Source organism: Pristis pectinata, chromosome 30 (assembly GCF_009764475.1).
Source record: "Pristis pectinata isolate sPriPec2 chromosome 30, sPriPec2.1.pri, whole genome shotgun sequence".
NCBI classification, from domain to species: domain Eukaryota; kingdom Metazoa; phylum Chordata; class Chondrichthyes; order Rhinopristiformes; family Pristidae; genus Pristis; species Pristis pectinata.
The window spans coordinates 7,334,193-7,349,046 of NC_067434.1; the positions used below are offsets into that span (position 1 = coordinate 7,334,193).

At 47.4% G+C, this 14,854-nt stretch overlaps 1 protein-coding gene across 1 annotated transcript in view; it reads right to left on the minus strand.

Moving 5' to 3' along the window:
• mmrn2a (multimerin 2a) overlaps positions 1-14,695 on the minus strand; it is a 56,787-nt gene extending 42,092 nt beyond the window's left edge. Inside the window, exon 1 of the mRNA XM_052041334.1 lies at positions 14,332-14,695. Within this exon, the coding sequence (XP_051897294.1) occupies positions 14,332-14,695 (364 nt within the window). The remainder of the gene's footprint in view (positions 1-14,331) is intronic.
• Between the last annotated feature and the right edge of the window lie 159 nt (positions 14,696-14,854).

The following is a 14,854-nucleotide window of genomic DNA, read 5'->3' on the forward strand; positions in this document are numbered from 1 at the left end:
AGGTTTTTGTTACAGTTGTACAGGCTTTAAGAGACCCAACACTACCTCCTTCTTTATCTCAAACTGCCCTAGCATATTAGCACGCTCCGCACTGATCTCCCCATTATCCACGTCCTTCTCCTTGGTAAATACCGATGCAAAGTACTCATTTAAGACCTCGCCCACATCCTCCACCTCCAAGCACACATTCCCTCCTTTATCCTTCAGTAGTCCTACCTGCTCCCTAGTTATCCTCTTGCTCTTGATGTATGTATGGAATATTTTAGGATTCTCTTTAGTCCTACTCAGCAAGGACTTTTCACGGCCCATCCTAGCTCTCCTAGTCCCTTCTTGAGTTCTTTTCAAGCTTCTTTATAATGCTCAAATAGCCACTGCACCGGTGAGAATACTAGTCAAACCCAGGTGTTGTTTGCAACCCTGGTGACCAACTGACTCTTCGCTCACCTTCTGATCCAACTGCCAGCCTGTAACATCGGCTGCCCTCACCCGATGCTCAAGTTGGCTGCTGAAACATCATCTCCACCTCCATCCTCAAGTCTTCCCCTGTTCCACCACCACCTTACACCTTGCTGTCACCATTTTGAAGGTCTCTTTCTTGTTTCAATCCCCATCTCTGATTTCACAGCCCAGAGATCTCTGCACCCTTCCAAATCTGGCCCTTGCTCTTCCCCACTTTTTTATTTTTCCACGATTGGTGCTCATGCTTTCAGCAGCCGAAGCTCAGTATTTCTTTCTGAGCTCTGCAACTCGTTCAATACTTTCCTTGCTACCTGCCCTGTCTACTCTCTTAAAGGTGAAACAATTGTCAATTATTGTGTGTATCTTGTACACATCTCACTGTAACTTACACTATCTTACCCAGTATATTTCCCACATGACTTGCTGCAAACAACTTGTGGGAATAAAACACCTTAGGGTAAAAGAGACTTAAAAACTTACTCCACTTTCTTGACCTCAGAACATCACAAAACACATCAATGGGCTGCAGTGCTTCTGATTCACAGAAATCAATTGCATTATGTAGCTACCTCGCAGAATAGAAATGGACGGCCAATTAATTTGTACTTTATTAGGATTGTTGGCCAGACATCAAGAGGAGGTGTTCATTTGAGGACAGCACAGAAATTGGGATTGTACTGCTTGGGGTAAAAGTTTAAGGGGGAATAGCCAACATTTTAAACGGTTTTGACAAAGGCTATTTTCGTTAATTTACAGATTTTGTTTGGTACACTCAACATTCATTGCCCATCCTTTATTTTCTTGGAGAAGAGATTGGTGAGCCACCTTCTTGACCATTGTGAACATCGTTTGGCACAGTCCCAATATTTAGAGGCAGAAGAGTGATTATTTACTTATTTTCATTTTTCAGATGTGAGTGCCAATGGGAGGCAGCTTTATTGCCTGTATTTAATTGCCCTTGACAAGGTGGACGTGAGTTACCTTCTTGAACCTCTACAGTCCTTCTGTTGAAGGTCCTCCCGCATTCTTATTAGATAGGGAGTTCCAGGATTTAGATCAAGATTCTGAAGGAGTGGAGTTCATTTACTAAAGAGTTGTGAATAGAATTGAATATCAGTGAGCACCCCCACTTTTAACCTTATGACTGAAGGATGGTCATTGATGAAGCAGCTCAAGAGTTGGGCTTAGGACACTGTCCTCAGGAACTCTAGCACTGATATCCTGGGGCTGGGTGATTGACCTTCAGCAACCAAACCATCTTCCTTTGTGAATCCAATCAATGGAGTGTTTTCCCCTTGATGTCCTTTGACCAGTTTTACCAGGGATCTGTGATGTCACTCAGTCAAAAGCTGCTGATTCAAGGGCAGTGACTTTTTTCTTACTTCCTGAACTCAGCTCTTGGTCCACGTTTGGACCAAGGCTGTGATCAAGTCTGGAGCTGAATGGTCCTGGAGAAATCCAAACTGGGTCTGCTGAATAGATTACTGGAGAGGAAGTACATCTTGTAAGCACTGTTGATGACACCTACCATCACTTCGTTGGTGATTGAGAATGGACTGATAGTGGTAATTAGCTGGATTGGATCTGTCCTGTTAATTCGTGGACAGGACATACCAGAGTAATTATTCACATTTTCCCAGTCAGCTGGACATTTCTGCACTACCTGTCCTCTATGGAAAAGTTCTTCCAGACAAACACCTTTGACCACAAGTCCATCAGGCAGTGGTCAGCACGGAACATCTCGCAGATATCACAGGACAAGGACTCGGTGGATACTGTGGGGTGGTTCCCTGAGCAGACTGTGCAAATCAGCTGACAGAATGGCCCATTGCCAGAACTCACCAACAAGCACCAAGAGGTTGCTTGGCTGGCAGTGAGAGGTGCCCTTCCGGTCAGATCCTTCCTGTATAGTCGGAATCTCACTCCCAATGTGCACCGCCATTGTGACGGCTGCGATGGGGAGGAGACGGCCACCCACCTCTTTGCAGACTGTGGATTTGCTAAGAGGGTCTGGAGAAGGATACGAGGTTCCATGTTGTGGTTCATGTGGAGCCACTGCTTCCCTCGGATCTTCCCAGGGACAGACATACACAGGCGGATGTCAAGTGCTGCTGGAAGATCATCAACTCAGTGAAATATGCCCTTTGGTCTTCTAGCACAGTGAGGTGTCCGTATCGGAATGCTGCAGACTGGCACAGTCCCGGCTGCAGGAGTCCGTGCTGAGGGACACCCTGAAGCTCAGTGCAGCCAATGCAAAGGCTCTGTGGGGAAGGACCTCAGTCTGGGGTCCTTTCACTACTGGACATGGAGGGGCTGGGTCCAGTGGGAAAGACCCTCAAACAACAGAAGACAGTGTCACAATGGTGCTATGTACAAAGGAAGATGTGCTAACAGTACTGTGTAGAAGACCAGAACACTGAATGTATAGACTGAACAACACCAAGAAGGGAAAGAGCTTTGCACTGTTCCTCTTTTGTATACGGTTTTATTTATTATGAATAAAGTTTATTTTGAAATAAAGAAAATTCACATTGTTGTACAAATGCTGGCCATTTTTATGAAGGCCTGGATTTTGCAGTCACAGGCCTGGGAGCTCACCACTGCCCAAGAGAGATGTCCACAGTTACCTGGTGTGGTTCCCCTGGTGAGAGAAGCTGGTGCAATCCTCAGTGCTGAGCCTTGCACTGACACAGGGATTCTGCAAAGGATGGGGAGTGGTGGGGGCAGGAGGGGAGTGGTGGGGGCAGGAGGGGAGTGGTGGGCGCAGAAGGGGAGTGGTAGGAAAAGTCCTGACCTCAAAGAGCTTAAGATACTTGTCGAAAATGAGAATTATCTGTCATCTTTGTGGTGTGGATAATACTTGCCACTTGTCAATCCATGCCTGTTATCAGGTCTTGCTGCATGCGGGCATGGATTGTTTCATTTGCTCAGGAGTTGCACATGGAATTGAATTGCGCACAATCTTCAGTAAACATTCTCACTTCTGACCTTATGAAGGAAGGAAGGTCATTGATGAAACAGTTTAAAGCTAAAAACAACCAACAGCCTAAGACTCTGCTCTGGGGAACTGGACACTGCCCGGCTTAGCTGACTGTCAAATTGTCAAAACCCAGGAATATCTCTGAATGTGAATGATATTCAATAACACTCAAAACCTATGACAAATTACTTAAACTATTAATAAGATTGAAAGATATTAAAAATTATGAAACACAAAACAAAAACTTAAAAACTTTTCAAGTTCAGGACTTTGCACATGGAGAAATCTTGAAATCCCTCGCGTAAGCAGGGAAATGTGGCTGCAGAAGGAACCTCTGCCATTCCCATGCGAAAGTCTGAGCCATTGCTAGCTCATGGAAGCTCATTATCTAGAAACTAGTTCTGCATTTCTTAAAATTACATCACCTCAAATCAACATGATTGACTGTAAAACTTGTTGGTCTTGAGGTGGTGAAATGCAAGTCATTCTTTTTCTACATGAATGGTGCCTGACTGCAGTGTTGACACCACTGCAGTGAAAGAGGCTAAACTGGCTGCAGAAGGACAACTGGTGGAGGGCTGTCCTATCATTGACCGATTCTGCAGCTACCAGTCTAATGAAGTGTTTTGTGTGCTTGGTGGATCAGTGGTTCACATTTACATCACTGTGAATTTGGATATTCCTAATCTTCTCTCATGATAACTGCTGACTGGTGATAGATGAGGGAGTGATTGAAATAAAGGATCAGATCTTTAGTGACCCTGATGTGTAGGTAACAGAGAAAATGGAAATAATAACCCAGTGGTTGTGGGTTCAAACCCACCCAGGCAAGCTGTAGAACGCAGTTACAACAACCATGCCTGTCAGATTTGTGTTCCTTAGAGGTTTTTTTTAATGTTTTGAATAAAATCTGTTGAGGAGTCTTCCCTTCCCTTACCATATTCTGCCTCCCACATTGCCCCATTCCCCACCTCCTCACCACCACCCTCAGTTCCCACCCCCACCCCCATACCCCACCCTGTCTCCCCCCTCCTCCCAGCCTGTCTCCCAGTCTGGGCAAGGATGGATGGAACCTCCGAGCCCCGGGCTCTGTGATGGGGATGGGGATGGGGATGGGGATGGGGACGGGGATGGGGATGGGGACGGTCAGTGACTGGTTGGTTGAGAAAGCTTTTTGTCACTGATCAAGATGTTCCAGTGACAAGGTGGGTAGTGAAGACCAGCATCAGGTAAGCTACAGATGAAGTCATCCAGTTGATAGGTTAATGAGAGAAATTAGAGAGAGAACACAAAGGAATATCATCAGCTTCCGTGTAAAGCACCGTACAGATCGACCCTGGGTTACGAACGCCTGACCTATGGACACCATCCATACAAAGAAGCTCCCATAATATTACTAAATTCTAAAGTTTGAGGTATAAACTGTATGTTCATTCCTACAAACGGCAGAGCTAGCTTCCTTTCTCTCTCTTTCCACTTTTAGTAATTGTTCTTTCTTTCTTACGTGCTTTTGATGCCATTCATTACAATACTGTGGAGGTATAGTTACCATATCGAGTGAGTTTTGTGAATTTTCCAATTTTGGGACAAAATTAACACAGTTGTCTGTAAAATCAGAACCCGTTCATTAGCCAGGGATGACCTGCATGCATCATTCACTGCAAGGACTGTACATAACCCTCCCTCTGCAACTGCTTGACTTTCTGACCAACAGATCACAATCAGTGAGAATATTCTCAACACTGGTGCCCCACAAGGCTGCGTCCTCAGCCCTCTACTCTACTCCTTCTACACTCATGACTGTGTGGCCAGATTCTGCTCTAACTCCATCCACAAGTTTTCAGACGATACCACCATAGTGGGCCGTATCTCAAATAACAATGTTGGAGTACAGGAAGGAGATAGAGAGCTTAGTGACATGGTGTCATGACAGCAACCTTTCCCTCAATGTCAGCAAAACAGAAGAGCTGGTCATTGACTTCAGGAAAGGGGGCGGGGTACATGCACCTGTCTACATCAACGGTGCTGAGGTCAAGATGGTTGAGAGCTTCAAGTTCCTTGGAGTTAACATCACCAATAGCCTGTCCTGGTCTGACCAAGCAGACACCACGGCCAGGAAAGCTCACCGGCATATCTACTTCCTCAGAGATTTGGCATGTCCCCCTTTGACGCTCACCAACTTTTATCGATGCACCACAGAAAGCATCCTATCTGGGTGCTCACGGCTTGGTATGGCAACTGCTCTGCCCAAGACCGCAAGAAACTGCAGAGAGTTGTGGACACAGCCCAGCACATCACGGAAGCCAGCCTCCCCTCCATGGACTCTGCCTATACCTTTCACTTCCTTGGTGAAGCAGCCAACATAATCAAAGACCACACCCACCAAGTCATTCTCTCTTCTCCCCTCTCTCATCAGGCAGAAGATGCAGGAGCCTGAGGGCACATACCACCAGGCTAAAGGACAGCTTCTATCCCACTCTGATAAGACTACTGAACAGTTCCCTTATACGATGTTGACCTCACAATCTACCTTGTTATGACCTTGCCCTTATTGTCTACGTGCAATGCACTTTCCCGTAGCTGTGACACTTTACTCTGTATTCTGTTATTTGTTTTTACCCTGTACTACCTCAATGCACTGTGTAATGAATTGATCTGTACAATCGGTATGCAAGACAAGTTTTTACTGTACCTCGGTGCAAGTGACAATAATAAACCAATAGCAATACCAATATCACTGGATCTTCACTGAATCTGCAGTAATCATCCTCCCTATAAAAACATTTTCCCTGGTTCAAAGGTTTGCACTGTACAATAAGAATCTGAAAGCTCACCAGTGCCATTTGCACCTGGGTAAAAAAAAGTATTAAAAGAAGTTTGTGAATGGCCTTTCAGCTTTAGCACTGTGAAGGAGATGCATTCATTGATACATTGATGAGTGGACACAAATTGCTGCACTTGTAACTACATTGGCTGCCACCATTTACTGGGTTTCTTTAAAGGAGAATCATTAAATGGTGGTGAGATGCTCAGCTAGCACTTTCCAAGTTTGAAGAATTCAATACTGCACTTGATAAATCCTGTGCCCATAAACCTCAGCAACCACAGCAGAGAATTCATTATCCACTTCAACAGATCCTGTGCAATTCATCAAACCAGAATTTGCACTTCCTTCCTCGTCTCCAGGGAAACATGGAACAACGGAGCAGAGGTAGCCCATTTGCCCCTTCCAGCTTCCCCACCATTCAATACAACCCAAGACCATATACCACTCTCTCCCAATACTACGTCATACCTTTTGACAGCTACTAGTAAGAAAATTCCCAACACATTCAGTACAAACAAGATAAATCAGCAATGTTAATGATATATCTACATTGGTAAAAAAAAATTAAGTTACTTCCTGTCATGTTTGGTCCTGTGCTCGGGTGCTGTCTGTGTGGAGTTTGCACGTTCTCCCTGTGACTGCATGGGTTTCTCCCGGATACTCCTTCGTCTCCCAAGCCCCAAAGACATGTGGGCTGGTAGGTTAATCATCCACTGTCAATTACCCCTGGAGTGCAGATGGGTGGTAAAATCAGGGCAGAATTAATGGGGATGTTGGGAGAATGTAATGGGATCAGTGTAAGTGAGTGGCTGATGATCAGTACAGAACTGATGGGCCGAAGGGCCTATTACCATGCTGTATGACTCTCTGACTATCCTTCCCCCTATGTACAATATTGTTGCACCATCCACCAGCTTTGAAATGATGTTCCTTATACCCAAGGCCTGATCATTAATATACGTATATAAAAAGAGTGGTCCCAGTAAACAGCACTGTATAATGAGTGTCAATCCATAAACAGAGCCATGTACTTTCATGGGCACACCACAGTCACAGGACATAATTCAAGCCACTTCTCAACAACCCTGTCATCTTGTTGGGGGATGGATATCTGTTGGCTGCGATGCTTTCTCTCCCACCGTAACCCAGCACCCTGTGTCAGCAGTCTGAATTTCCACAGTAGCATCTGCTGCTGGTGCTGTTATTGGCAACTTGTCACTGGCCACCTCACACTGATCCCAGTTATGTGACTGGACTTTGTCACCACTTCCACACGGCAGAGGGTCTCCACACTGCCATGCAGCTGAACCAGGTGATGTAGGCTCTTCCCCGCTCCTTGGCATCGCCCATGGGCTTTCCCAAAGCACCAATAAATTTATCACCCACAGCTTTCCGTCATCTTGTTGCCGGGTGTCTTAAAGGGCTGAGGTGAGACCCCTGCCGTGCCTTGTCATCTCACTGCCCAGCCAGCTGCCTCCTGGCCTCCTCCTGCCCCCTTCTCTGGACAGAGGACCCTTGGTTCAGCCTCATCGCTGGGCACTGGACGGCCCACTGATCACCACAGCAATTCTGTTATGGGGCATTCCGGAGCCCTGGCCCCTCTGGACTAGTTGCAGTTGCCTCTGGTTTTGGGTCACTTTGTCCTGGAGATAAAGGGAAGTGAGTTGTGGGTGTTGTGGCTTGTCAAGGTTGAGCTGCTGGCTGGGAGACATGGTGTGGGGGCTACAGCAGTGTAAAGTGTCTGACGGTGAGGTGACATCTAGGAACTTTAGGTACATCTAACATTGAGTGACAGGCCTACAGTGAATTGGTCAGTGGTGCAGCTGGTGGGATACTACCTGTGAAGATCCATTAGCTGACCTTGACCACTCATGTCAAGTCATTGAGCTTCTTGTAGCACTACGTCAGGTCCTCAGGGCTTGACCTCCTGTCATTGGTCTTCATAGCACTCTTCCACGATCCTCTCTAGGTGTTTGGAGAGTGTCCTGTCTCCCAGTAAATGGAGGACTTCCCTCTTGTTCCACCAAGGAAACTTCTGACAACAATGGAGCCCACTCCACATCACACCTCATCCATGTGTGCCTCTCTTCATTGTGCAGGATAAGTTCTTTAAACAAAAAGTGGTAGGTGCCTGGAATATGCTGCTAGGGGGAGTGGTGGAAGCAGATGTGATCGTGGCATTAAGAGGTATTTTGACAGACACGTGAACATGCGGGGAATGGAGGGAGATGGACCGTGTGCAGGCAGCTTGGGTTAGTTTAATTTGGCATCATGGTTGGCATAGACATCTTGGTGTACTGTTCCATGTTCTATGTTCCTCGCACAGCTACTGGTGATTGCTCTGCCCACAAACCACCTCCTCTTTAAGAGATGAACAGTACTGATTAACATTAACTTACACATTAGCCAATCACCAGCTTGGTTAAGTCTGATAATATTGAGGAGAACAAGGAGCAAAATCTTCACTGGCTGCCTCTGTCACAACCAATGGACATGGCCTAACCTAATATCGCTGTTCAGTCCTTTGTAACTGAACTTAACCCTGAATGTCACACAATGTCCACTTTGTTCAGTCATTTCATTCAATGTTGTCTCAACGTTCCCCATGAATGAGCAAACTCGGACTATGTGACTCCTGGTCCAATTTTTCACAACAACGCTACCGTAAATAATTTAAAAAAGGAGATTCAGGGACGGAGAAAGGTAGAGTTTGGTTTGAAGAAGAAAAAGGAATATTTTGGTTTCACTCAGAGTTTGGGAGCTAAAAAGAAAGTTGATCACAAACCACAACATCAACAATTTAACAGCAAGACAAGAGAAGTAATTGAATAGAGAGATTAGAGCTGAAGGTAGACACAAAGGGGAAAGAGGAAGGTCATAATGGCAGTTTTAGTGATGGAGTAGATGGGATGTCCTGGTTGGTGAAGCTGATGCACCTGTCGGTGGAACGTTCAGGGTGTGGAAAAGGTCCTCTGGGAGCTCCCAAGAACCAGGAAAATGGTTTAGAGGATGAAACAGCAACTACAACAAAGTTGGGGAGAATAGGTTAAATCAAAATTACTGGGGAACAGCATTGGTCTGTGGGCTGGCGTAGACTGACGGGACAGGAGTGTTGTAAGGAAATGTGGTAAATGCAGTACATTGATTTGAAAGTGTTCGATGCAGGCAAGAGCCCAGTGTTGAAGAGAGATGATGCAGAGGCAACCTGTTTCAGAAATGCATGGTGGCACACTCTGGATTCCTGATACACGGGGCAATGCCAATGATTCAGCAGATAGTTTGGGAGGTGAGGTACAGAAAAATGAACAGTCAGCTTCCAGGTCACAGGTTGGATGTCCATGGGGAGTGCAGTTTCATCATTAGTGCAGGAACAGTCTCATCTGGGCATGGCCAACGTGTCCACCTTCATCCTGTTTCCTGAAGTGTTCCTATCATGATTGTTCCCACTGCTCTGCCCCTGACCCAACACCCCACTGTCTCACCTGCTAGCACCTTACTGCCGATATCCTCACCTCAGGTCTCACCCTTGATTCTCTCACCAACCTTCCATCTTAGCACACTCCCCACCCCCCACCCCATCCACTCCCCAGTCCTCTTCCCCCAACAATTCTCTCCTCCCATCTCCACCCCTGGCTTCCTCCACAAACCCCAAAATGGCTGAAGTCAAGAGCAAGGTCTCTGTGTGAGCACAAGCATGCAAGGCTTGTTCTGTCGCACATGACACCTGAGGCATTTGGAATGTTACTGCAGGCAGGTGGTGGGGGGTGGGGAAATGGGTGGTCTCAGGTCTCACACACAACTGGCTGGGCCTCTTTAATTTCAAGTCAATAGCTATTTGCAGTGAAGAAGAAGCCCAGTGTGTCTGTGATAGCCCTTGGCCAGAATAGTCATCCCACTGCTCTAACACTACCTCAGACTACTTTTTGTTCTTTTTTCTCTCAACTTGCACTAATGTCGTTATAGAACATAGAACATGGAACACTACAGCACAGTACAGGCCCTTCGGCCCACAATGTTGTGCTCACATTTTATCCTGCTCTAAGACCCATCTAACCCTTCCCTCCCACATAGCCCTCCATTTCTCTATCATTCATGTGCCTATCTAAGAGTCTCTTAAATGTCCCTAATGTATCTGCCTCCACAACCTCTGCCAGAAGTGCATTCCACGTACCCGCCACTCTCTGTGTAAAAAAACTTGCCCCTGACGTCCCTTAAAATCACCTTAAAATTATGCCCACTCATATGAGCCACTTTCATCCTGGGAAAAAGTCTCTGACTGTCCACTCGATCTATGCCTCTTATCATCTTGTACACCTCTATCAAGTCACCTCTCATCCTCCTCTCCAAAGAGAAAAGCCCTAGCTCGCTCAACCTATCCTCATAAGACATGCTCTCCTATCCAGGCAGCATCCCAGTAAATCTCTCTCTAAAGCTTCCACATCCTTCCTATAATGAGGTGACCAGAACTGAACACAATACTCCAAGTGTGGTCTGACCAGAGTTTTATAGAGAATTTTAGTTTTTTTGTCATGTAAGTTATGTCTAATTTATGTTAATTTAAGTCTATGTTAACTTAGGTTTGTCACGTTCTGTGCTGCTGCTGCGAAAAGCTAATCTTCATGACATTTATACCCTGGGTATGTGCGCCCATGACAATAAACTTGAGCTTGAGCTCTCATCACCTCTTTCAACCATTATATCCACACCTTCTCAGAGGAGAGAATGACCCCTCTCAATCTCAGGGAGATTCAAGGACAGAACAGGTTGCATAAATGCAGAAGTACACAGTTTGTAGCTGATAAAAATAAACTTACCAGGAAGAGATGTTTCCATGAAAAAAAGATTTTTGTTCACATAGTGTCTTCCAGGGCCTTAGTTCACCCAACACCATTGTTGCTGTGATATTGGCTGAATTTTTCTCTCTCCACTAGCACCGCCTGACCAGTTGGGCATTTCTTCAGCCCTGCTTTTCACGGCTTTTATATTTATTTGTTTATATATTTTCTCTCTCTCTCTCTCTCTCTCTCTCTCTCTCTCTCTCCAACCCCTGTTTCACTCTCTTCAGATGCTGTCTGACCCTCTGAGTGTTTTCAGCATTTTCTGTTTTTGTTAGATTTTCGGTCACATGAGAAACACAGACGGAGATTGCAGCCTCTTCTTGGAGCTGGGAGGTGTGTGGTTCAGGTGGGAAAATAAAGATGGTGGCAAGTCCAAGGCAGGATGGGGAGTGACACGATGGGATGGGTCTCCCACACCACTGCTGCTTCTTCGCTCTGTAACTGAGAGGGAACGGAGGAGTTGGTAAAGTAACTGATGATTTGTTGCTGTTCAGCCTGTCAATCAATCATATTGTGTGTCAGTGATGCCCAGGGTTGACATTGAGCCATGTACCTTGGCCTCCAGCTAGAAAACTGTTTTTGCCCTTGATGGTGTGAAGCTGCTTGAGCATTATTCAGACAAGTGGAGAATATTTAATCACACGCCTGATGTGAGTCTCATCAACGGTTAAGAGGCTTTGTCCTGAGAGTGAAGAAGGAGCAGAGAAGCAAGGCTTCGGCCAGCCCATGTTATAGAGGCATGGGGCAGAGGGCCACCTGCATTGGTACCACAGTACACAACCAGATGGTGTAGACAGAATCAAGCTGATACCCCTCTCTGCCTCATAGATGTCCAGTTTTGGATAGGTAAACAATGCAGTGCATCCATGTTACACAGTGTCTTCAAGATGAAGTGGAGAACTCATCTTCACAAAGACTGCAGTTTTACCTGTACACTATTGAAGTATGGACCTGCTGGTCATATCCTACAGCCCTGCCTTTCAAAATGTATTTGGTATTCTCACTCTCTAACTCTCAGCTTCGTGGCTTTTGTTCATCTTCTCTCCCTCTCTTTGCCCCCATTAACCCATTGACCACAATCACCTCTGCAACTTGTCCCCACAGCAACCCTGGTCTCACCCTATCAGTGATGTTTCCCTTTGGCCTATCCACCCCTCCCTACCTTCTCTCCAACTTAAACTAACTTGTTTTTCTCACTTTCCCCGTTCTGACGAAGGGGAAGTGTTGACCCTGCTTCTCTTTCCACGGATTACTACTGGGCCTGCTGAGTTTTTTCCAGCATTGTCTGTTCTTGTGTGGAGTTTACATGCCCTCCCTTCCAACCTTGTGGTTTTCCCAGGGGTGCTGCAGTTCCCTCACACATTCCAAGGATGTCCTGGTGGGTTAGTTGGTTGTTGTAAATTGCCTCTAGTGTTAGTGGGTGGAAGAGAATCAGGCGATGTGGGGCGGGTTACAGTACAGGACGGGTTACGGTGGGCTCCAGGGAAATACGTGGAGGAATGGGTCTGGTGGGGATCCTCTGATAACTGGCATAGACAGTCACAGAGAGACACAGCACGGAACCGAAGTCCACACGACCACCAACAAAACAGTCACACTAGTCCCATTATTTTATTCTCCTTACATTCCCGTCAGCTCTCTCCCAGATGCTACCTCTCACCTACACACTCGGGACAATTACAGTGGTCAACGAACCTACCAACCTTTGGGATGTGGGAGGAAACCTGGAGCATCCGGGAGAAACCCACATGGTAACAGGGAGAACGTGCAAACTCCACACAGACAGCACCGGAGGTCGGGAGCGAACCCAGGTCTGCTTCACTGTGAGGTAGCAGGTCAAACCAGCTGCGCTGCTGTGACTTGATGAGCTGAATGGCTTCCTTCCACGTCATTAGGAAAGATAAGATGGTCGGTTCAGGATAGTTACAGTCACACACTGGGGAGACTTTCATTACGCAGGGTACTCTGACGGGAAGGACAACCAAGATACACCAGGTTTACAGTCCCTGAACTATCTCTGGCAGCCCCACTCTACAGGAAGCATTGGTGAATGGCGCCCTGTTTGATGCCCCCTCAGTATTAAACAGAAGTCTGAAAATAATTATATTTGATTTTTGTAACTTCTGAAGTGTAACTCCCACCCAACAGCAGTGTGGGAGCACCTTCACCGATGAAGGGATGCAATGACTCAAGGGGTGCCTCAGCCCCACCTCCGCGTGGCCTTGCCAACAACAACCGGATCCTGAAAAAAATCAACAACAATCAAGTCGGAGAGTAGCTCCCGCTGGGAGTGCGGCTCCGCGGACGCTGTGCGCCTCATGCCCGGTACACTGGTGAGGGTCTGTGCGATTGGGCTGTGAGTACCTCAGCCTGGTGTGGAAGGGGAAACATTATCTCGGAGGACAGCCATAGCGTCGCCCACACTCCCCCTGTGAATCTGCCCCGGTGTAACTGGGTAGCGAGAGGGAGGAGGGGGAGCGGTGGCAACCGGGGACTTCTCCAGGCTCACGCCACGTATGATGCTTCACGTTTGTAACCTGCAGCCACCCGCCCCTTTCACTGGGACGTGGGGGCCACTGTCACGTTGTACCCAGTCGCTGCCGGGACTCTCAACATGACCTTGCGGTCCCGTCCTGGGAGGGGGGATTTTCATTGGATGTCATTCTGGGCGGTGTGTGCCACTGTCCAGGGATCAATACCCAACGCAGAGGATGGAGGGCGATCAACTGCTGGTCGTGGTTTTAAAAGCTCGCATTTCTGTCAGATAGGTAGCATAAACTGACTTTCTTGAAAGCCCCAGCGGAGACGGAGAGACCGATACACCGTGATATCTGACTCCCACTGTAACGGCAGCGGAAGACAAACAGTGACAGACCAGAGACCCAGGGACTTCACGGGATGACCACATGCTCAGGACGGACCGTGTGGGGTAACGGGCGGATGTGTGCCACAGGGTGTTAGACATGTGTTGACCCCATTGCTACACACAGACCAACACAGACACGAGCACACGAACAAGAGTTGTCCACTCAAGTCTTGAGTTCCTCTGCCCTTCAGTGTGGTTCGCGGAGGAACTGCCCTCCAACCTACGCCACTTCACATCCCTGGCGGCTCACGATCAGATTTTGAAAACATGAATTAAGAGCGCCGAGATCGGTGGGAGGGGATTCTACACTACCCTACTCACCACTGTCCGCACTGAATCCAACGCCCCAGACAGGCAATACCGGCCCCCTTCACCCGTCCCCCTCCGAACCCAATCTCCCCCACAGAAAGAACCAGCCCCGAACCCTCGATTAACTGCAGGGCATCCTGACCTGATCTAAAGATCACTCCACCTTGTCCCCAGCTGGGAACTAGTAGGAAAAGGATCTTTCTCGAACTCGTCAATTTCTTTTGAAGTCCTAGACATGTGAAATGCAGGAATATCCACATGGTCTGTGTGTGATCGACTAACCCGTGGAAGCCCCGGAACCGCCTGGTGAACCCGGGCTTTGTCTTCCTCGACCAATGCGTCCTCTCTGGAGCCTGAACTGTATGCAGAGCTCCAGGTGTGGTCTGCCCGGCCCCCGGAACACCGGTTACCGGCATTTCTACAGAGTGGGGAGACCTGTTGGCCTTCCGAGTCAGACCGGAGCACAGGAGCTGCAGGTCAAGACCCCACTCCGGTTGTCAGCGCTCCGGATAGAAGAAGGATTAAAGACAACTTGGTGACACAAAATTCTGCAGATGCTGGAATCTGGAGCAATA